The 23,101-nt window shown below is 47.2% G+C and overlaps 1 protein-coding gene across 2 annotated transcripts in view; it reads right to left on the reverse strand.

Annotated features, from left to right (window-relative positions):
- The window catches only part of PXDN (peroxidasin), a 230,280-nt gene that overhangs the window by 59,526 nt on the left and 147,653 nt on the right, over positions 1-23,101 (reverse strand). For both annotated transcript variants that reach the window (XM_075341062.1, XM_075341063.1), the window contains exons 5-10: positions 20,291-20,362; positions 20,120-20,191; positions 14,452-14,621; positions 12,712-12,829; positions 9,561-9,730; positions 8,457-8,729 (exon numbers count right to left, since the gene is read on the reverse strand). In XM_075341062.1, the coding sequence (XP_075197177.1) occupies positions 8,457-8,729; positions 9,561-9,730; positions 12,712-12,829; positions 14,452-14,621; positions 20,120-20,191; positions 20,291-20,362 (875 nt within the window). The remainder of the gene's footprint in view (positions 1-8,456; positions 8,730-9,560; positions 9,731-12,711; positions 12,830-14,451; positions 14,622-20,119; positions 20,192-20,290; positions 20,363-23,101) is intronic.

A 23,101-nucleotide genomic window follows, 5' to 3' on the forward strand; every position in this document is an offset into this window, starting at 1 on the left:
ACACACCGGCACTACCGCCCCCATCATCATTGCACACCGGCACTACCGTCCCCATCATCACCGCACACACCGGCACTACTGTCCCCATCATCACCGCACACACCGGCACTACTGCCCCCATCATCACCACACACACCGGCACTACTGCCCCCATCATCACCACACACACCCCGGCACTACCGCACCTATCATCACCGCACACACGCAGGCACTACCACCCCCATCATCACTGCACACATGCAGTCACTACCACCCCTATCATCACCACACACACCCTGGCTCTTCCGCCCCCATCATCACCGCACACTCCGGCACTACCGCAGTCATCATCACCGCACACACGCAGGCACTAGTGCCCTCATCAACACCGCATACACACAGGCACTACTGCTCCCATCATCACTGTACACACTGGTACTACCTCAGTGACGTCCCCACTGACAGCGCGATTCACTTCAGTTTCTGCGTGGAGCTGACAGAGAGCGGCGGTGTTCTACGGCCGATCCTGTCAGCTTCATGTAGCAGAGCGGAAAGCGTCGTGGGACATCATGTGGATTACGTCGGACCTGGAGGGGTATTTGGGGATTAATAAAGTGGTGAAAGAGGGTGTTTTTTTGTCTTTTATTCCAAATAAAGTATTTTTTCAGGTGTATGTGTTTATTTACTTTCACTTACAGGTTAATCATTGTGGGTGTCTCATAGACGCCTGCCATGATTAACCTAGGACTTAGTGGCAACTATGGGCTGCCATTAACTCCTTATTACCCCGATTGCCACCGCACCAGGGCAATTCGGGATAAGCTGGGTAGAGTCCCGGGACTGTCGCAACTAATGGATGCGGCAATTCTTGGTGGCTGCTGGCTGATATTGTTAGGTTGGGGGGCTCCCCATAACGTGGGGGTCCCCATTCTGAGAATACCAGCCATCAGCCCTGTAGCTTTACCCTGGCTGGTATCAAAATTGGTGGGGGACCGCACGTCGTTTTTTTGTTAATTATTTATTTATTTATTATACTGCACATATAGACCCGCCCACGGGCGGCTGTGATTGGTTGCAGTCAGACACGCCCCCACGCTGTGTGACAGCTGTCTCACTGCAACCAATCATAGGCGCCGGTGGGCGGGGAAAGAAGTGAATACGAGATGGAATAATGACCGTCCGGCATTTTCAAAAGAGGAAAAGCCGCCAGAGCAGTGTGACAGCCGTGCAGCACCGCGCCAGTGATCGCTGAGTATGAGAGAGGAGGGAGAGGGAGAGACCGACCAACAGACCGACCAACCGACAGAGAGGGAGAGACCGACAGACAGAGACCGACAGAGAGAGAGAGAGAGAGAGGCCAGGAGTGATTTTAAACGATTTAGAATCTTCTGCTGGACATGCTCAGTAGAACTTGACGGAATCCTGCACTGGAATCCGTCGCCAAATGCATGGCGATGGAATCCAGCACCATAGACATTCATTATGCCTCTTAACGGATCCCGACGGAATCCTGCGGAGTGCGTTTTTTTTAGAGCAACAAAAAACGCTACATTCAGCATTCCTTCCACCTGACGGTCACTGACGGTCACCGACAAAACAACTGATGCGCCACGGGGCGGATGCAACGCAAGACCATCAGTTGCAATCCACCCTTAATAGAAGCCTATGAGGAATAAATGTCTTATTGCAACGGTTACCGTAATTACTCAAGGCGGCGGATTGCAACGGATGCCGCACAACGCAAGTGTGAACGTACCCTTAGCAAGTATTTTGGGTCTTAATGTGAGCTGGGCCAGATAACTACTTTAAATCCATGGACTAGGCTAGGAATCTGTAAAAGTGTTTTTGGACAGAAAGCACAGCTTGCAAAAACAGTACATATGATGGGTGAAATGTCTGTTTCCATTTAAACCTGTATTTTCTTGAATCAAATTTACATTTACTTCGCTTCCTCGGTTTTGATTAAAACACCATGGGCAAGCGACACCCATCACCTGAGTGGGCATGACTTTTTTTTTTGCGAAATCACTGCATTTTTCATGTTTTTCTCCTGCCATTGCACACAGTGACGTGTTTGGTGTAGGGCAATTGGCTTGTGGATAGAAGGTTTTTTTTAATTTTTCATATACTATGTGCAGTGTTTTTCTATTAGGAGGCAGCTGATGAGAGGATCGGGTCACATGTGCCTCTATAATAATTAAATTAAAAAAAACAATGTGGGGTCTCACTCATTTTTGATAACTAGCCAAGGTAAAGCAGACAGCTGGGGGCTGGTATTATCAAGCTGAGAAGATCGATCAGGCTCTACTCTAGGTCGCACAGTGCACATAAGCTCCGATTGTTTTCAGCAGCACAATTCCTATTTACATTTACAAAGGAAGATGCACCAACAAAAGTGATGGTTTTTATGTTACACTAGCTGTAGTATCCAGCATTGCCCAGGATAATAACTAAGTCTCTGTCTCTCCCTCCCTCCCACTCTCTCTCCCTCCAACTCTCCCTCTTTCCTTCTCTCTCCCACACTCCCTCTCTCCCACACGCCCTCTTTCCTTCTCTCTCCCACACGCCCTCTCTCCCACACGCCCTCTTTCCTTCTCTCTCCAACACGCCCTCTCCCACTCTCCCTCTTTCCTTCTCTCTCCCACACGCCCTCTCTCCCACTCTCCCTCTTTCCTTCTCTCTCCCACACGCCCTCTCTCCCACTCTCCCTCTCTCCTTCTCTCTCCCCCACACGCCCTCTCTCCTACTCTCCCTCTCTCCTTCTCTCTCCCCCACACGCCCTCTCTCCCACTCCCCTCTCTCCTTCTCTCTCCCCCACACGCCCTCTCTCCCACTCCCCTCTCTCCTTCTCTCTCCCCCACACGCCCTCTCCCCCACACGCCCTCTTTCCTTCTCTCTCCCACTCTCCCACACTCCCTCTCTCCCACTTCCCAACTCACCACCAAAATCAAATTACCTCGCACATAAGCTTCTTATACTAAGAATGTCCTTCATTGCCTATGACAAAGAATCACAGCTCCTATTAATGACTGGTAGCAAAACAGAAGCAGAGCTGTGATTGGTTGCAATAGGCCACCTGATAAATTTCTAGGTTACCTGTCAAAAAAGTCAATATATTACCTCACACATCCAAACAATAAGTGAGTGTTTTGTATGGTAAATAACTGTAAAGCACGGGGTTAAAATTTTCCCTAAAAACATAGTCTGAGTCAAATGGGGTGTGTGCAAAATGTTGTGATTCTAAATGTGACGGTGCGGATTCCTTTAGCGGACATACACACACATACACTCAGCTTTATGTATTAAATAAATTTATACATTTCACCTGACGGACAAACATTTTGCTCAATCATTGAGGGATCGGCAGCCACTTTACATGGCATGATAATTGTGCTCTGAGCTTGTTCACAATTATTTTGCAGTGTAAATGCCCCTTAATGCTGGGGATAAGCTGCTGCAGGACACTCAGAGAAGGAGAATGGTGCTGACTCTTTCACTGCCATCATCTGTACTCCAAATGAATACACTCTGATATCAAAGGAGCTAAAGGCAGGTAAATGGACTAGGGAAAAGCTGGGGTTTGGAAACCGCTTACAAATACCTTAATTTTACATGAATGAAGAAAAATCCCCTAATAAAGTGATTTGCAAACTTTCATAGCTTTTTGTACTCTAAGGGTTTCGGTAACCCAACACTATTGACCTAGTAACTAAGACAGTACAAAAAGGTCAGGAGTCTGAGGACAAAGAAATCTTCATATCATAATAAACGTCATAAAGATCACAAAAAGCTAATATGAAATTCCAGAAGGAGGAGGATTAGTGCTGACTGAGCAGAGCTCCGGCCCCATCATTCATCAGCCATTATCTGTGCTTTGTAGTCAGTTTTGGGTTCGTAGAACGCCCTGACTAAGCACAGCTCATGATTATCTCCAAGAAGGAAGGAACAGTCCCCGGTGGAGGTCCTGTTGATATGTGAGGGTGGACAGCCGCCAGCTGCCCGCGTGGGAGTTTGATTACTTAAAAGCACTTAAGGTGAGGGGAGGACATTGAGGAAAACAAGACAGCGGTTAGTTCGGCCAGCTGATCCTAAATACGGCCCTCACAGCTGCTATACACCAAGTGTGCCAGTATTTCTGTGTAAGACATCAGTAATTGCACAGCAGACAAGTGTACAAGAAATAAGGGGAGCCACACGAGCGCCGTCACAGTGTATAAATATCCCCATCTCTAACCCATGTAGTAATGGCCGCTCCGGAAGCAGGAATACAGGTGCCAAGAACCTAAAATTAAAGGGAACCTGTCACCACTTTTTTGCCCTATAAGCTGCGGCCACCACCACCGGGCTCTTATTTACAGCATTCTAACATGCTGTATATAAGAGCCCAGGCCGGGGGTATAACATAAAAAACACTTTATAATACTCACCTAACAGTCGCACGGTTGGTCATATGGGCGTCTCCTCTTTTGTCTATCTTTGTGCTCCTTCTGAAGCCGGGGTGCATGACGGGTCTGACGTCATACACACTCGCCGGCATTCAGGTCCTGAGCAGGGCAGATCAAAGTATTTTAGTGCGCCTGCGCAGGACCGGCGAGTGTGTATGACGTAGCCGCGTCATGCACACAGGTGTAATACTACTGTATGTTCTGAGGATTTCGATTGCGTTAGGGCAATGACAACAGAGACGAGTTCTTGGTACAAGATGTTATATAATATGTCACCACGGTAGATACACAACGGGAATAAACACAGTACAACAACACACAAAACGGAGCGAAGGGGATTCCCGGGGCCACGCACCGGACTCCCCCAGGGAGACCACCAGAGCGAACCCCTGTACAGGGACTGTCCGGCAATCAACCCCGGAAGGCCTAAATGTGCGGCAGCCGGTACACAAGGGGCAAGTGGTATAGTCCAGGAGTGTCCGTACGGGATGATTGTCCAGAGTGGTTACGAACCGGGCAGAGTGCTGATCAAAGACGGCAGACGGAGTCCGGGCACAGCTTGAAGAAAACCGGGTATGGTCCAGAGTCGGTCGGTAGAGTTTCAGGAGAATCCAAGGCAATCAGGAAGTAGAAACAGCAAAGCAGGAGCACACAGCAAGCAGTATACTCAGGCACTGGACTGGGCTGAGAGGCGGCCTTTTAAGCAGCTGGACAGGAAGTAGGGCAACAGAACCTTAAACTCCATGTTAACTGAGGGCAAGCTCATTCAAAAGAGAACTGGAAAACCTGGAAACCTGACAACAGGCTTCAGAAAGAGGACGAAGATGGCCGAAAGAGGAGGCGCCGGCACCGGACAACGGAGACGCCCATATGGCCCACCGCATGACCGTTAGGTAAGTATTATAAAGTGTTTTTTATGTTATACCCCCGGCCTGGGCTCTTATATACAGCATGTTAGAATGCTGTATATAAGCCTGGTGGTGGTGGCCACAGCTTATAGGCCAAAAAAGTGGTGACAGGTTCCCTTTAAGGCTAGGGTCCAACAACAAGTGAAAAATAGTGTAATTTTCAGGCTGAAAATTTGGACGATTTTCATGCATGTGCCATCTGCGTTTTTGTGCTTACATCCGTGTTACATCTGTATTTATACATCAACAGTTTCCAATATATACCGTAATATCAAATATAGTCTCCTAAGTTAATAGCAATGTATACCCAAAAATGGGATGCAATATGGAAGATCCATGTGGGATACGATTTTCTTTTTGCACCCCGGAGAATCGCGCATACTACAATTTGTTTTTTTCACATGATCACTCAGTCGGCATGAAAAACACGATCAGTCCTGTTGAGTTAGGCCTCGGTTCTACTTGCGCATAGGTTCTGATGCGAGCGCATAGGAAGCGATATGCTAATGACCCTCTGCTGCGAGCATCAGCCGAGGGTCATGTGACTGTGATGCTATCTTGCGATCAGATCACAGCTGCAGAGAAGAGGGAGAGAACACTTTCTCCCCATCTCCTCCGCTGCCTGTCTGTCATACATCACACTGCGGTCGGATGACATGCGAGTGCAGTTGGATGTTTCACTTGCATGGGTTGCATGAGCCGAGACACGCTACCAAACTCAGCATGCTGCGATTCATTTCTTAAACCGATATGGCATGAGAAATCATTCGCAGATGGACACTGCAACATAGTTTTGCACTGGTGCGAGTACAATCCAATGTTTTTTCGGATTGCACTCATCTGTGCAAAACGTAAGTGCAAAAGAGCCCTTAGGCGGAGTTCACATGTCCAGCAATCATCCATTAGCACGGATCCGTCAGAGATCCATTGGTAAATAGTTGTGCAAACACAACTTTTTTTTTTTCTATTGTTAAATAATGGATGTCTGCTGGATCGGTTTTTTTTTTCAACATGGGGCGTCTATGGAGGACGGATCTGTTAACGAATTTAGCCATCATTTTTACGTGCATTTATAACAGATCCATTTTTTTCCTCCAGGATTCATTACAAAGGGAAGATAAATAATCTGTTAACGGATCCGTCCTCCATAGACTCCCATCTGCCAGAAATCAGTTTCCCAACGGATCTCCGCTGGATCCGTTTTAATGGACGAGTACAGGCCATGTGAACTCAGCCTTACATTGGTTGGTGCGCTCTCCATTTTGTTCTTGGTCCACACACATTCATAATTCTTGTGCCTGTATGAGCCCTTGAGGCTGAATGAAGAAGAGGATTTTGGTGATATTAATGGCCTTTGCCTTGTTTTCTCGGACAGAACAAAAAAAGAAAGATGATGTCTAAAGAGCTATGGATGTAGCAGAAAAAAAAATTAGAAAACCTTAAAGCCCCACTCCAGCATTTAGCATTTTTATACAGCTCTTCTATTTACCCTCCGGTGTTTTCATGCTTTTTTTCGGCCCCACTCCGATCCCTCTGAGCCATCTTGTGACTGCAACTTCTGACTGGCCAGAAGTCCAAAGTTACGTCACAAGCTCTCAGAACAAGTCTATGAGAGCCAGAATGAGGCCAAAACAAGGCTGTCATAGACTTACATTGATTTGGAACTCCAACGGGCTTTATGAATCACTGGAACAGCCAGCAGGTCATAATCACCGTAGCCCAACCGGTGCAGCGCTGATAGAAGATGAAGCTGACAGATGGTGAGTATAAGACAGGGGGCAGAAGACTTAAGGGTACTTTACACGCTGGTGTAAATTATTACATTTATATCGATATCGCTAGCGAGCGTTCCCGCCCCTGTCTGTTGTGCGACAAGGGCAAATCGCTGCCCGTGACGCACAACATCGTTAAAACCCGTCACACAGACTTAACTTCCCTGCGACGTCGCTCTGGCCGGCGAACCGCCTTCTTTCTAAGGGGGCGGTTCGTGCGGCGTCACAGTGACATCACACGGCAGCCGTCCAATAGCAGAGGAGGGGCGGAGATGAGCGGCCGGAACATGTCGCCCACCTCCTTCCTTCCTCATTGCCGGTGGACGCAGGTAAGGAGATGTTCGTCGTTCCTGCGGTGTTACACGTTACGTTACACGTGTCTCACTGAGAACATTCAATAACGTAGCAATGTGTGATGCCGCAGGAACGACAAACAACATCGTATCTGCAGCAGCAACCATATTAAGGAAATGAACGACGTGTCAACAAGCAACAATTTTTGACGTTTTTGCGCTCGTTGATCGTCACTCCTTGGTGTCACACGCTGGGATGTCGCTAACGGCGCCGGATGTGCGTCACTAACGATGTGACCCCCGACGATATATCGTTAGCGATGTCGCAGCATGTAAAGCACCCTTTAGATTTAAAGCACAAATCCAGTGGTGAGATAAAATAAGGTTGGAGTGGTGCTTTAAAAAGAAAAATAATGAAAAAACAAAAACCTCTTAAATCTTTATTGGGAACCACTAAAACGTTCAGTGCTGAAGTGACCGGAATTTAGTAGCCAAGTAGTGTCATTTTTTATGCTGCCGCTAGTTTTTTTTTACGTTTTCATAATCCTATGGACACTTCAAAGCAAGATTAAGAGTTGTGCAGAAAATGTCCTCACCCCAAAAATTTACCTAGCTGGTCAGGTGATAAGAACATCATGCTCCGGGGAGATAAAACCAAGGAAAGGCCTCATATGAAGTAGATGAAAGTCCGGTAAACCCACTGATTTTAGCGGGATAGGGCGATCATCTGATGTGTATGGAGGCTCCTGACTCTTCCTCGGACTGATTATGTTGGGAAAGAGATGGATCAGGCAGTAGATATTTCAAGGGCCTGTTTTCAGGGGGAGGCATCAAACAATGACTTTCCTCTCTCTACCCCCCAAAAAACCTCATGAGTAGTCAGTCGAGCCAAGTGCTCATGTATGAGGGGGGTCTGGCAAGACCATGGTCTGCCAAAGGAACGTTAGGCTGGGTATGGTCAGCTTAAGGTTTACACATAGCATGAGGCAAGCCAAGCTTTGGGGATGGAGGAATAGTGGAGGATAAGACCGAGTACAGACTGATAGCTTGTCGTCTTACCTTGGACTATGATGTAAGCTGTATAGTGAATAGTGTCCACAGTGTTGGTTGCAAAACATGTGTATTCCCCAGCATCCTCCTGGTTGACCTCCTGAATATACAATCCTCCAGACGGTGTAATAGTGATGCGGGGATCGGTGGGTATTGGGGTCCTATCCCCCCTGGTCCAGGTAATTCTTGGCTGTGGTTGACCAGCCGCACTGCACTCCAACGTGACACCTTCACCAACGAGCACCTCTGTGTTTTGAGGTTGGATCACAAAACTGGGTCTGACTGATGAAATAAAAATAAATGTTTAATACAAAGGAAATATGCATAAAAAGCCACTTATCAATAACTACATGGAGTGTGGTGGACAGAATAAATCTGTGTCATGCGTATGGTCCCTTCAACCTTTACGCAAACATTTATCTGTCCAACCAACAAAAATTGTGCACAACTGCATCTACAGAAATAGGTTTTTGGTGTAACGCAGCCTTAAAGGCTGCTTTACACGCTACGATATATCTAACGATATGTCGGCGGGGTGACGTCGTTAGAGACGCACATCCGGCATAGTTTGACATATCGTAGTGTGTAACACAAATGAGCGACTGTGAACGAGCAAAAATACTCACCTTATCATTGCTCCTTGACACGTCGCTCATTTTCAAAAAAATCGAACGTCTTTCTGTGCCCTGGTTGTTCATCGTTACCGAGGCAGCACATGTCGCTCCGTGTGACACCCCGGGAACAATGAACTGCAGCTTACCTGCGGCCGCCGGCAATGCGGAAGCAAGGAGGTGGGCGGGATGTTACATCCCGCGCCCCTCCGCTTCCATTGGCCGGCCGCTGTGTGACGTCGCTGTGACGCCGAACGTCCCTCCCCCTTCAGGAAGAGGATGTTCGCCGCCCACAGCGAGGTCGTTTGGAAGGTAAGTACGTGTAACGGTGGTTACAGAGTTTGTGCGACACGGGCAACAAATTGCCCGTATCGCACAAACGATGGGGACGGGTGCGATCGCACATGCGAACGCACGATAAATTGATACGTGTAAAGCAGACTTAAGTAGAACAGAAGGAAATAAATGGATATTTGCACAACCAGCAAGAAGAATATTTTACCTGGTGTCCCAAAATATCGTAGGGTGACCTCATGAGTCTTCACTTCCCCGGCTACATTCTTGGCCATACACTGATAAATTCCCTGGTCGGTCTCCTGAGTATTCTGAATCATTAATGTACCGTCTTCTAGGAGATTCAGCCGGGCATCCTCCTTCATGCTCAATTCATTTCTAGATTGACAAAGTAGATTGTTTACTGTAAATGGTTATAGCACAAAAAAAAAAGAAATGTACAATTGGTCAATTTAAGTTTAATTTTTTTAAAACATTTTATTTTTAAATTAACTTGTATGACACTAAACTGCACATACCCCCATCCCATGGCTGTGGTACACTTGTTAAAATGGAAACTGTAGGTTTCACACTTGGTCTGTGTGTGGAGGTTGCTACACCTCCAAAGAGAAACTGCGTGAAAGGAGTTTCTTATCCTGATTGGGTGAGCCCACAGTGAATCTGATATTTTATTTTTCTGTTTTGTATCTTTATGCCACCTTTATCTTTAGGCTTTATGTTTTTCCTCTGATACGAAACTGAGCATTTAGGCAAGAAATAAAAGCATATTGCCTAGTACAGTTTTGGCAACTTTTTCATATCATGATTTGCATTATAAAACTAAATTAGTAATCTTGCAATTTTCACACTGGACACGAGGGCTATCTGGATACATCTTTTCAGTTCTTTCAGCAAGAGTTTTCAGCAGGCTCCTTATCATCAGAGGCAAGATTACAATGACAGGTAACACCTATATACATAGCTGATAACACAGCATCTACCAACTAGAAAATGCGATTTCACAGCTCACCCTACCTTAACAATGATCTTTGCACACGCTCATTAGATGCTTCAGTGCAAAAGATAGTGACTAAATCTGTCTATTGCTGTTGATATACATGGAAATTTACTGAAGCAGGAAGTTAGAGCCTAAAAAAGCGTGTGAAAATTGCAATATATCTCATTTTAATTTCATTATGGTATGATGCACACACGCTGGCTAATCAAATGAAACGTCAGGGATGTTGACAGGTAGGAGGAAGATGACAGGGCTCCTGTCCAGTGGCTATAGAATACAAATCTGGCAACTTCACTGAGGTCCTGTGAAAGTTTTCTCTCATCTTTAATACACACAGATATATTACATATATACCTATTGTAAGATGGCGACCACACATATAGTCGATGGGAGATAGATATCGCAGAGGTGGTTATCCTCTGTGACGTAAGCCCAGGTGTAAGCTTTAGTAAAGTTACGTACTAAAACAATTCTTAGGGCGCATCAGGGACGGGTTTTACGAACAGCCGGAGAGATGGGCGGGTCTGGTTGCTAACATACCCCACCCATGGGAGTGGTACATGTGTTAAAATGGAAACTATGTCTCACACATGGTCGGTGTGTGGAGGTTGCTACACCTCCAGAGAGAAAACTATGTGAAACGAGTTTCTTATCCTGAGCTGGCAAGCCCGCACTGAATCAGACTTCTTATTATTCTGATTTGTATCTTTACGCTGCAGAGGCTTTACGTTCTTCCTGTGGAGCGGTTTAAGGTATCTGTAAATAAACTAGCTGGACTGTTTAAATAAAAACTGTCCTTGTTGTTCCCTTAATCAGCAGCTGAGGGAGTAGAATGGTCACACTTAGGGGTGCTTCACACACAGCGAGATCGCTGCCGAGATCGCTGCTGAGTCACGCTTTTTGTGACGCAGCAGTGACCTCATTAGCGATCTCGCTGTGTGTGACACTGAGCAGCGATCTGGCCCCTGCTGCGAGATCGCTGCTCGTTACACACAGCCCTGGTTCGTTTTCTTCAAAGCCGCTCTCCTGCTGTGACACACAGATCGCTGTGTGTGACAGCAAGAGAGCGACAAATGAAGCGAGCAGGGAGCAGGAGCCGGCGTCTGACAGCTGAGGTAAGCTGTATCCAAGATAAACATCGGGTAACCAAGGTGGTTACCCGATATTTACCTTAGTTACCAGCCTCTGCAGCTCTCACGCTGCCTGTGCTGCCGGCTCCGGCTCTCTGCACATGTAGCTGCTGTACACATCGGGTTAATTAACCCGATGTGTACAGCAGCTAGGAGAGCAAGGAGCCAGCGCTCAGTGTGCGCGGCTCCCTGCTCTCTGCACATGTAGCTGCATTACACATCGGGTTAATTAACCCGATGTGTACTGTAGCTAGGAGAGCAAGGAGCCAGCGCTCAGTGTGCGCGGCTCCCTGCTCCCTGCTCACACTGGTAACTAATGTAAACATCGGGTAACCATACCCGATGTTTACCTTAGTTACCAGTCTCCGCAGCTTCCAGACGGCGGCTCCGTGCAAGCGCAGCGTCGCTTGCACGTCGCTGCTGGCTGGGGGCTGTTCACTGGTCGCTGGTGAGATCTGCCTGTTTGACAGCTCACCAGCGACCATGTAGCGATGCAGCAGCGATCCTGACCAGGTCAGATCGCTGGTCGGATCGCTGCTGCATCGCTAAGTGTGAAGGTACCCTAATATACAGTGTATATATATATATATATATATATATATATATATATATACACATACACATACATACATACATACATACATACATACATACATATACATACACACATACATACATACATACATATACATACACACACACACAGACAATAATGTGTATCTCTGCACTATACCAACTGCTAGATGACCAATTTGCATACATCTGCACATGTTGAAGCCTACAGTATAATCCAAAAATTTTAAAAAGTTTAGCAGAAACTTAAACTTTTCGCATGGATCTAATTACTTACTCTAAATAAACTAAGACTTTGAAAAAGAACATCATGTTCAGAAATATTAAAATCTGCCCCAATGAAACTCTAGCGGGCTATTAATACAAGAACGGCTGGAGTGGAAATGTCTCATTTTACTTCCCTTTAAAATCCATGATCACAAAAATGTTAATCCTATTAACCTCAATTGCTGAGAGCAAAAGTTTCAATGTCAAAGATCCAAAGACAATGTGCCCCTGCCCTGACACCACACATGGGTGACTCTTCTCTCCCTTTACCATTAACCTTGTACTGACCATTATCACTCCTATATGGCCTCAAGGTCCGTCACATGGGCCAGTATAGGACAGAACAGATCATTTGGCAATAAATGGTGGCTATTGTTTTCTATTTAACATACTTGTTGCGGAGCCAGATGATTTCTGGTTTGGGATTGCCTTCAGCTCGACATGTAAAGTACACTGTGTTCCCAAAGGTAACGTCCACATCTTGAGGTTCTGATGTAATCCTTGGCCGCTCTACATCGGAAATGGAAATCATTTTAGACCTACACTTCTGCAGCCCCTAACAGATATTGCAAAAGTTGTCAACCATTTTCACCTTCTATGGGAAATATAAAATAATGTGCTATATGGGTCTGAACTTTTTACATGTTGAAGATTACTTTGATGATTAATGTGGGTTCAATCCCCATCGAACATTGGACAATACCGGCGAAGACACTAACAAGCAAATTTTCACTGCATGTGAGGATTTCAATGAGAACATGGTAGTGACTGGCGTCCATTCATCCCAACAGCTGAACATGTTATTCAGAGCAGGGGCTTCTTTGTAGTGGTCCTCCTCTCAGGCTAAAATATCTTGATAGACCATAGGTTGTCTTAATGGGATCCTTTGAAATTCACTTTTGCTCTTCCACCAGAGAACGTTAATGATCAGAATAGATTGAGATCGATAAGTTGGGAAAAAAAAATCCTAAGGTGGCCATACCCCTTAGAAGATAGTCAGGCCAAACCATAAATTGTAAATGAGTGACTTAAATATCCCAAGAGCAGATGTAAGGGAAAAGAATGGTTAAAGCTCCCATGAATATATTTTATAAAATTTGGTCAAACCCATCAATATCGGTCGACCATCCAATGTGTATAGGGGCCTCTTCCTGCATTACCCTGAGATCAGCCCTTAAAGGGAACCTGTCACCAGATTTGGTGACTATAAGCGGCGGCCACCACCACTGGGCTATTATATGCAGCGTTCTAACATGCTGTATATAAGAGCCCAGACCTCTGTATAGAACGTAAAAATCACTTTATAATACTCACCTAAGGGGCGGTGCGGTGCAGACTGGTCGGATTGGTGTCTCCGTTCTCTGGTACCGGCGCCTCCTCTTTTAGTCATCTTTGTCCTCCTTCTGAAGCCTGGGTGCATGACGCGGCCTACATCATACACATGCGCCGGCATTGAGGTCCTGAGCAGGCGCACTGCAATACTTTGATCTGCCTTGCTCAGAGCAGGTCAAAGTGCACCTGCGCAGGACCTCAATGCCGGCGAGTGTGGATGATGTAGGACGCATCATTCCCCCAGGCTTCAGAAGAAGGAGGACAAAGATGACCGCACCCAGAGAATGGAGACACCCACCTGACCCATCTGCACCGCACCAACCATTTAGGTAAGTATTATAAAGTCATTTTTACATTCAACACAGCAGCCTGGGCTCTTATATACAGCATGTTAGAATGCTGTATATAAGAGTCCACTGGTGGTTGCCACAGCTTATAGGCCCCAAATCTGGTGACAGCTTCCCTTTAAGATACTTGAAGATGATCTTTAAGGAGAGCATTCGTTTCATCCTCTGCTGTTGGGGGGACACGAGGGCCAGGTGGGTGGAATTGGATCCTTTTGTTTGGTTAAGAAATAAGACTCTGCCAGATGATTCTGGCAGTAACTTAGATAACACTGGAGCGTTTGGCTATATGTATAGGGGAATCAGGATACAAAGTGGTCTCGACTGACAGCTATCTAATGTGTATGGGTTAGGATTGTGTGACTATAGTATGACAGATGGACCCTAGATAATGGAGATTTTCCCAAACAATAGGTGTAAGTTATGGCTAGGCCTCAGATTCCGGGGATGACTCACCACAGTTCAGCTCTGCCGGTGTGATGGTGGATAGAGATCGTCCCTGCAGCCTTCGCGGATACTCACAAGTAGCGGCTGCTTGGGCATTACCAGATTCAGAGTAGATCTTTAGCAGATCCGCCAACCAAAGGATTTCACAGTCACAATGGAGAGAGTTGGAATCCAGGCGCCTGTTTAGGACACAAAATATCAACCATCATAAGTGTAATAAAGCCGCACACATCATAATATAGATAAATGGCGTTACAAAAGGAGAAGACTGAATAATATAAGTAATGCTAAGTACATATACATTCACATAGGTAAATTAGGATTTTTGAGCTCCCAGCCAGAATCAACGACAATAGTGCAATCTTCATTGCATAAAATTAAGTAGACAAAGCCCACAATCCAGCAGGACAGAGTATCAAACAGATATACACCACAAAACAGAAAAACTTAATTTCATTTTCCTATCAGATTCTATGGACCGAATGGCTCATGTATAGTTATAACTAATATGGCTCCCATAAACAACAAAAAAAATTATAAAAATAAATAAAACTCTTCTTTAGGGGGCGCTACACGGACATTTTTGTTCTCCACACCTATTATTGTACAATTATTTACTGGATCATTTACAGTGTTCTATGCTACAAAATGGTAATGTATCAGTAAAAAACAGATGGTCCGTGTGCTGTTCGTTTTTTTTTCTCGCACCCATAGACTTGCATTGGCGAGTCTTGGCCGATTCCGCGTGCATTTGCCGCATGCTGCTATTTTTTCCTCAGCCCTATTACAGCTGAGAACAATACCTGCATCACTGAATAACATTGTGCTGAGTGCAACACAATCATTTATTGGATTGCACTTATCTGACTCATATGCTCTTAATCTGATTTTTGCGGGTTTTTTTTACACTAATGATCCAATTCATGATTTGGGTAGTCTAAGGCTGCGTGCCCAATATCGGGGTTTATAGTGTTTTGGATGCACTGTGTTTTTGCTGCGTCCAAAACGCTGCGTTGTACAGTACAAGCACAGTGGAGGGGATTAATAGAAACCCCGTGCCCACTGTGTTTGTTTTTCCCGCAGCATAAACTGACCTGCGGTGCGGCTTCCCGAGCTGCAGCATGTCAATTTATTGCTGTGGAGACATTGTTCTCCACAAGGAAAACAGAGAGAAAGTCCGCAGTGGTCTGAACCCGGATCATGAACACTGACAGCTGCAGAACACTCACGGCCCCGCAGGAGGGGACATGCTGCATCCAGGATCCAGGATGCAGGAGGGGACATGCTGCATCCAGGATCCAGGATGCAGGAGGGGACATGCTGCATCCAGGATCCAAGACGCAGGAGGGGACATGCTGCACCCAGGATCCAGGACGCAGGAGGGGACAGGCTGCATCCAGGATCCAGGACGCAGGAGGGGACATGCTGCATCCAGGATCCAGGACGCAGGAGGGGACATGCTGCATCCAGGACGCAGGAGGGGACATGCTGCATCCAGGATCCAGGACGCAGGAGGCGACATGCTGCATCCAGGATCCAGGACGCAGGAGGGGACATGCTGCACCCAGGATCCAGGACGCAGGAGGGGACATGCTGCATCCAGGACGCAGGAGGGGACATGCTGCATCCAGGATCCAGGACGCAGGAGGGGACATGCTGCATCCAGGATCCAGGACGAAGGGGACATGCTGCATCCAGGACGCAGGAGGGGACATTCTGCATCTAGGATCCAGGACGCAGGAGGGGACATTCTGCATCTAGGATCCAGGACGCAGGAGGGGACATTCTGCATCTAGGATCCAGGACGCAGGAGGGGACATGCTGCATCCAGGACGCAGGAGGGGACATGCTGCATCCAGGACGCAGGAGGGGACATGTTGCATCCAGGATGCAGGAGGGGACATGCTGCATCCAGGATCCAGGACGCAGGAGGGGACATGCTGCATCCAGGATCCAGGACGCAGGAGGGGACATGCTGCATCCAGGATCCAGGACGCAGGGGGGGACATGCTGCATCCAGGATCCAAGACGCAGGAGGGGACATGCTGCATCCAGGACGCAGGACACAGGAGGGGACATGCTGCATCCAGGACGCAGGACACAGGAGGGGACATGCTGCATCAAGGATCCAGGACGCAGGAGGGGACATGCTGCATCCAGGATCCAGGACGCAGGAGGGGACATGCTGCATCCAGGATCCAGGACGCAGGAGGGGACATGCTGCATCCAGGATCCAGGACGCAGGAGGGGACATGCTGCATCCAGGATCCAGGACGCAGGAGGGGACATGCTGCATCCAGGATCCAGGACGCAGGAGGGGACATGCTGCATCCAGGACGCAGGAGCAGACATGCTGCATTTAGGATCCAGGACGCAGGAGGGGACATGCTGCATCCAGGATCCAGGACGCAGGAGGGGACATGCTGCATCCAGGACGCAGGAGCAGACATGCTGCATTTAGGATCTAGGACGCAGGAGCGGACATGCTGCATCCAGGATCCAGGACGCAGGAGGGGACATGCTGCATCCAGGATCCAGGACGCAGGAGCGGACATGCTGCATCCAGGACGCAGGAGCGGACATGCTGCATTCAGGATCCAGGACGCAGGAGCGGAAATGCTGCATCCAGGATCCAGGACGCAGGAGGGGACATGCTGCATCCAGGATCCAGGACGCAGGAGGGGACATGCTGCATCCAGGATCCAGGACGCAGGAGGGGACATGCTGCATCCAGGATCCAGGACGCAGGAGGGGACATGCTGCATCCAGGATCCAGGACGCAGGAGGGGACATGCTGCATCCAGGATCCAGGACGCAGGAGCGGACATGCTGCATCCAGGACACAGGACGCAGGAGCGGACATGCTGCATCCAGGACACAGGACGCAGGAGCGGACATGCTGCATTCAGGATCCAGGACGCAGGAGCGGAAATGCTGCATTCAGGATCCAGGACGCAGGAGGGGACATGCTGCATCCAGGATTCAGGACGCAGGAGCGGACATGCTGCATCCAGGACGCAAGACGCAGGAGCGGACATGCTGCATTCAGGATCCAGGTCGCAGCATGTCCTGATCATGGGCACATACCCTAACACAGGGAAAACTTAAAAGCAAAAAGTCATTGGTGCATGTTATGATGACATGTGCTGCAACATGGCACTTTTACTTGATAAGTTAGATCAGTGCAAAAAACAATAATATAAGGGTACTACCACCACACTAGATAAGGGCCGTTTCACATATCCGTAATTTCGCCGGATTGCCGGATCCGCCATTCTCCAGTAGTGTTAATACAGTACAATGGCATCGTGGCAAGCTCCAGTCACATGACAGCATGTGACCGGAGCTTGCCGCGATGCCAGTGTACTGTATTACACTGTACTGGAGTGTGCCGGATTCGGCAAAATTACGGATGTGTGAAACGAGCCCAAACAATCCTTTTACCATTAGAGGGGGACCAACCTCTGAGATCCTCACTGATCCTGAAAATGAAGGGCCAGTAGCACTGATTATGGATTGCAACCCCTTCACGGTGCATCAGGGCGGGGTCAAACATTTAAGTGCACCTTCTCACCTGCTGGTTTTCCATCTACCTCTGCCCTTATCTAATGCGGGCTTTACACGTTACGATTTATCGTGCGATTGCACGAGCGATCGTACCCGCCCCCGTCGTTTGTGCGTCACGGGAAAATCGCTGCCCGTGTCGCACAAAGTCGTTAAACCGCCTTCACATGTACTTACCTGCTGAGCAACCTCGCTGTGGGTGGCGAACACAGTCTTCCTGAAGTGGGAGGGACGTTCGACGTCACACAGCGGCCAGCCAATAGAAGCGGAGGGGCAGAGATGAGCGGGACGTAAACATCCCGCCCACCTCCTTCTTTCCGCATAGCCGGCGGGTGCCGCGGGACGCAGGTAAGTTGTGTTCATCGTTCCCGGGGTGTCACAAGGAGCAATGTGTGCTGCCCCGGGTACGATGAACAACCGGCGCCATCTTAATTAAACAATATTTTAAAACTGAGCGACGAGTACACGACTCACGATTTGTGAGCTGCGTCGCTCGGAGGTGTCACACGAGACGACGTCGTGAACGATGCCGGACGTGCGTCACAAAAACCGTGACCCCGACGATGCATCACACGATAGCTCGCCTCGTGTAAAGCCCGCATATCTCCATGAAGCCAGAACTATCAATCGCTAAGAACGGAGGGGAGTGAGTTAGAGGGGAAAGAAGAAGGTTGGAAGCTCCACTTAAATGATTAGCTACGCCATGATGCACTGAGCGCCTGTGCTTGGTTTGTACAGTCATTCTATGCTGACAGAGTCCCTTTAACTGTGCCCCAACCACCTGCTTAAAATGGGTTTGGTTGCCGTTCCCAGTATGGTGAGAAAGCCGGTTTTCCACAGTGATGGGAACAATTGGAAAGGGAGCAATCAAACAATGAAGGGAGCGCAGCACTGGATGAGACCTGCTGCGTCTTCATTTTTAGAACTGCTGGGATAGCTCCAGGATCAATATGTATCGCCTTTTCTTTGGATTAGTCCCATCAAACCCTATCTAGACCGAACCTTCCATTCAAGAATAAGCTCTGTACAGACCTTGGGATCCTGAACAGTATTCTCGGAATCGCGGAGGATCTAAGCAGTCGTAGCCCCAGCAATCAGTACGTTATCCTCTATACTATGAATACAGGATAACTTTCAAATCTGGGAACACCCCTTTAAAAGGACTCTGCCACCAGGTTTTTGCTACATTATCTGAGAGCAGCATAATGTAGGGGCAGAGACCCTTATTCTAGCGATGTGTGACTTACTAGGCTGCTTGCTATAATCTTTATAAAATCAGTGGCACACTGTGCATAGGCAGAAAGCTGCTAATCAGTGGTGTGGGTGGGGTTATACAAAGCTCAGCATGCAAAGAACTGGTAGAATTGCAGCAGATAAAACTGCAGCAAGGAGCCCAGTAAGGCTGCTTTCACACATCCGGTTTTTGCCATCAGGCACAATCCAGCGAAATGCGGATAAAACGGATCCGGTGCCAGATCCGTATTATTCCCCATTGACTTGTATTAGCACCAAATTGTGCCGAATAGCCTTGCGTTGCATGCGGCGTCCGCCGGATCTGGCGAAATTTCTTTGTCCGGGTGCCGGAAAGTACACAGCATGGAACGTTTTACAACGGCAAAAAAACGGACCACGCAGGATCCGGTGCCGTCCGGCATGTTGTATAATGGAAGCCTATGGGCGCCGAATCTGGCGTCATCCGGCACATGACGGAATCCAACGACGGATTGCGTTTTTTTAAACTGAGCATGCTCAGTATCACAACGGATCCGTCGAAAAATGGAAGAAACGAATGGAAAAAACTGATGCGACGGATCTGTTTTTTCAACGGATCCGCCGCATCAGTTTTTCTACCGGATTATGCCTGATGGCAAAAAACTGATGTGTGCAAATAGCTGGAATCAGGGTCTCTGCCCCTATGTTATGCTGCTCTCAGATAAAGTAGCAAAAATGAAGTCAGATTCCCATTAGAAGCTTTAGAAATCTGTGGATGTTACCGATGTGACCTTCTATGCAGATTATGTTAACGCTGCCACACAATAGTGCCGCTATACTCAGCTCATCCCTCTGATGACATTACATGTAACACAACAAGGAGCTCCCAAAAACGACTTACAGTCTTTTCATAGATTCCAGCTGATTGAAAGTGCCAGGTACCAGGTGAGTGATCCGGTTATTATGTAAAAACCTAAAAAGTTAAAAAAAAATAAAAAAAAAAAAATCATAGTAAATATTTGTATATTCATCATTCCCCTCCATTACCCGGATGGTTTTACTGGTGACTTACAGTCTCTCCAACTTAGGAAGATGATGGAACGATTCCGGTTCTAACGTCTCGATGTGGTTAAAATGGAGATATCTAAAATAAATAAATGAATAAATAAATGAATAAATAAATTGCGTGAATTCTCCGATTATTACAGGCCTGAAAAAGCTACAGTGAACATTGCTGACTGGTGATGTGTCTGCTCGTAATTGTGCTGAGCTACACGATTACATACAAGAATAATGTTGCCAAAGGGAACGAAAAAAAAAAATATAGAACAAGAATGACAAGTTCAACCATGAAAGCAGACACGTAGTGTAATACACGCAGCGCAGCTGGACGGCATTAGCACAGCGCAACACATGGAAATGAAGTGGAAATGGAGCCGTTCTGGGATTCTGGATTCTGAAATAAAAAGTAAAGGTCCAATAAATACATTAAAGAGAATCTTTCACCAGGTTTTTGCCACCTAATCTGAGAGCAGCATAATGTAGGGGCAGATAACCTGATTCCAGCGATGTGTCACTTACTGGGCTGCTTAGTGAGTATCATTACAGGACTACTTGGCGTGCTGGTAGTCCAACATATTCATGAGCTCTGTATAACTGCTAGATCTGCAGCAGAGAAAACATTGATTGTATCAAAATAACAGCAAACAGCTCAATAAGTGACACATCGCTGGAATCAGGATCTCTGCCCCTACATTATTCTGGTGAATAAACCTGGTGACAGATTCCCTTTAAAGCCCCCTTCCAATATGAGAGGTCATATAAGATCATTAGGAATCCTCTCCGGCTCTGGTGGACTTGTGTTACTTGGGTCGTCTATACTACATCTCCCCTCACTTCAATAGAGACAAAAGACTTAAAGGGAACCTGTCAGCAGAAATTTCGACTAAAACCTAACAGATTCCCCCTCTGCAGCTCCTGGGCTGCATTCTAGAAAGGTCCCTGTTATTATAGTGCCCCCTTTCTGACCCAAAAAAAGAGTTTATATCGAGGTACCTTTTTGGCTTCTGAATCTCTAAATGTGTCACGGGGGCGGGCTGCCTGATGGCCGTTATTCTGCCCCCTGTTCCTGTATGCCGTCCCCATCGCCGATTTCTATACTTCTGGACGCCGCCCACTGCTCCAGCCATCCCCGCGCATGCCCAGTGCTCATCTCTCGTGGATGAGCACTGTGCCCAGTGTCACCGGTGGTGACCTGCGCACAGGGTTTAGATTATGGGCGGTGCTGTGATGTTAATTACCAAGCAACCGCCCATAATCGCGGGACCGCGCATTCCCCCTCGGCCTGCTTCTTTCTGCGCAAGCGCGCTGCAGCTGAACTCCTCCTGATCGGTGTAGTCACTGCTCCGCGCTCCTCCCATCTATTTCCTGCCTCAGGGCAAGATGGGAAGGAGGTGACGTGAGTTCAGCTGCAGCGCGCTTGCGCAGAAAGCAGGCCGAGGGGGAATGCGCGGTCCCGCGATTATGGGCGGTTGCTTGGTAATTAACATCACAGCACCGCCCATAATCTAAACCCTGCGTGCACGTCACCAGCGGTGACGCTGGGCACAGTGCTCATCCACGAGAGATGAGCACTGGGCATGCGCGGGGATGGCTGGAGCAGTGGGCGGCGTCCAGAAGTATAGAAATCGGCGATGGGGGCGGCATACAGGAACAGGGGGCAGAATAACGGCCATCAGGCAGCCCGCCCCTGTGACACATTTAGAGATTCAGAAGCCAAAAAGGTACCTCGATATAAACTCTTTTTTTGGGTCAGAAAGGGGGCACTATAATAACAGGGACCTTTCTAGAATGCAGCCCAGGAGCTGCAGAGGGGAAATCTGTTAGGTTTTAGTCGAAATTTCTGCTGACAGGTTCCCTTTAATTTCAGCATAGTTATATAAAGTCTTATCAAAGAGAAGACAGTCGATAATTCTGCAGGATCCATCATAGGCGAGCTCGGATACCCGCATAGCAAGCCTCACTTGTCATGGTAATGTTTGCTACATCTGTACATGTCATGTTTCATTCCCATAAGGAAGAGCCTTGGTGCTCTGAAAGCTTGCTAATGCTAATATAATTTTTCTGGTTAGCCTATAAAGGTATCACTCCTAAAATACTTTTGTCATTCTTGGGACATAGTATTTCAATTAATTCCCATAAGGAAAATGGATTATTGGTATATAAAAACAAAGCAGCTTGATAAAGGTCGTCTTTGGGATGAGGCTTAGTTAGTTTCTTCGTTTTACTGTAGACCGATGAACCTTGATAATACGTACATGGTTAGGATTACCCTGTACTACCAATGTGAGTGAGTGGTCACTTGACTCACATACGGGCAGCAAGGTGGCTCAGTGGTTAGCACTGCAGTCTTGCAGCATTGGGGTCCTGGGTTCGAATCCCACCAAGGACAACATCTGCAAGGAGTTTGTATGTTCTCCCCGTGTTTGCGTGGGTCTCCTCCTGGTTCTCCGGTTTCCTCCCACACTCCAAAGATATACTGATAGGGAATTTAGATTGTGAGCCCCAATGGGGACAGTGTTCCTGATGTATGTAAAACGCTGCAAAATATGTTAGCGCTATATAAAAATAAAGATTTTTTTTTATTTATATACAATGGAACCTTGGATTACGAGCATAATTGGTTTCAGGAGTGTGCTCTTAAACCAAGTTACTCTTATATGAAAGTGAATTTTCCCATAGGAACTAATGGAAATGCAGAATTCGTTCCACAACTCAAAAATATTTACTGTATTTATACAAACTTATTACAGTAATACAAAATAATGTCCTGTATTCATATAAAATTATTACAGTACACTAACACAAAATACTGTACAGTAAA

This window comes from Anomaloglossus baeobatrachus, chromosome 3 (assembly GCF_048569485.1).
Source record: "Anomaloglossus baeobatrachus isolate aAnoBae1 chromosome 3, aAnoBae1.hap1, whole genome shotgun sequence".
Lineage (NCBI taxonomy): Eukaryota > Metazoa > Chordata > Amphibia > Anura > Aromobatidae > Anomaloglossus > Anomaloglossus baeobatrachus.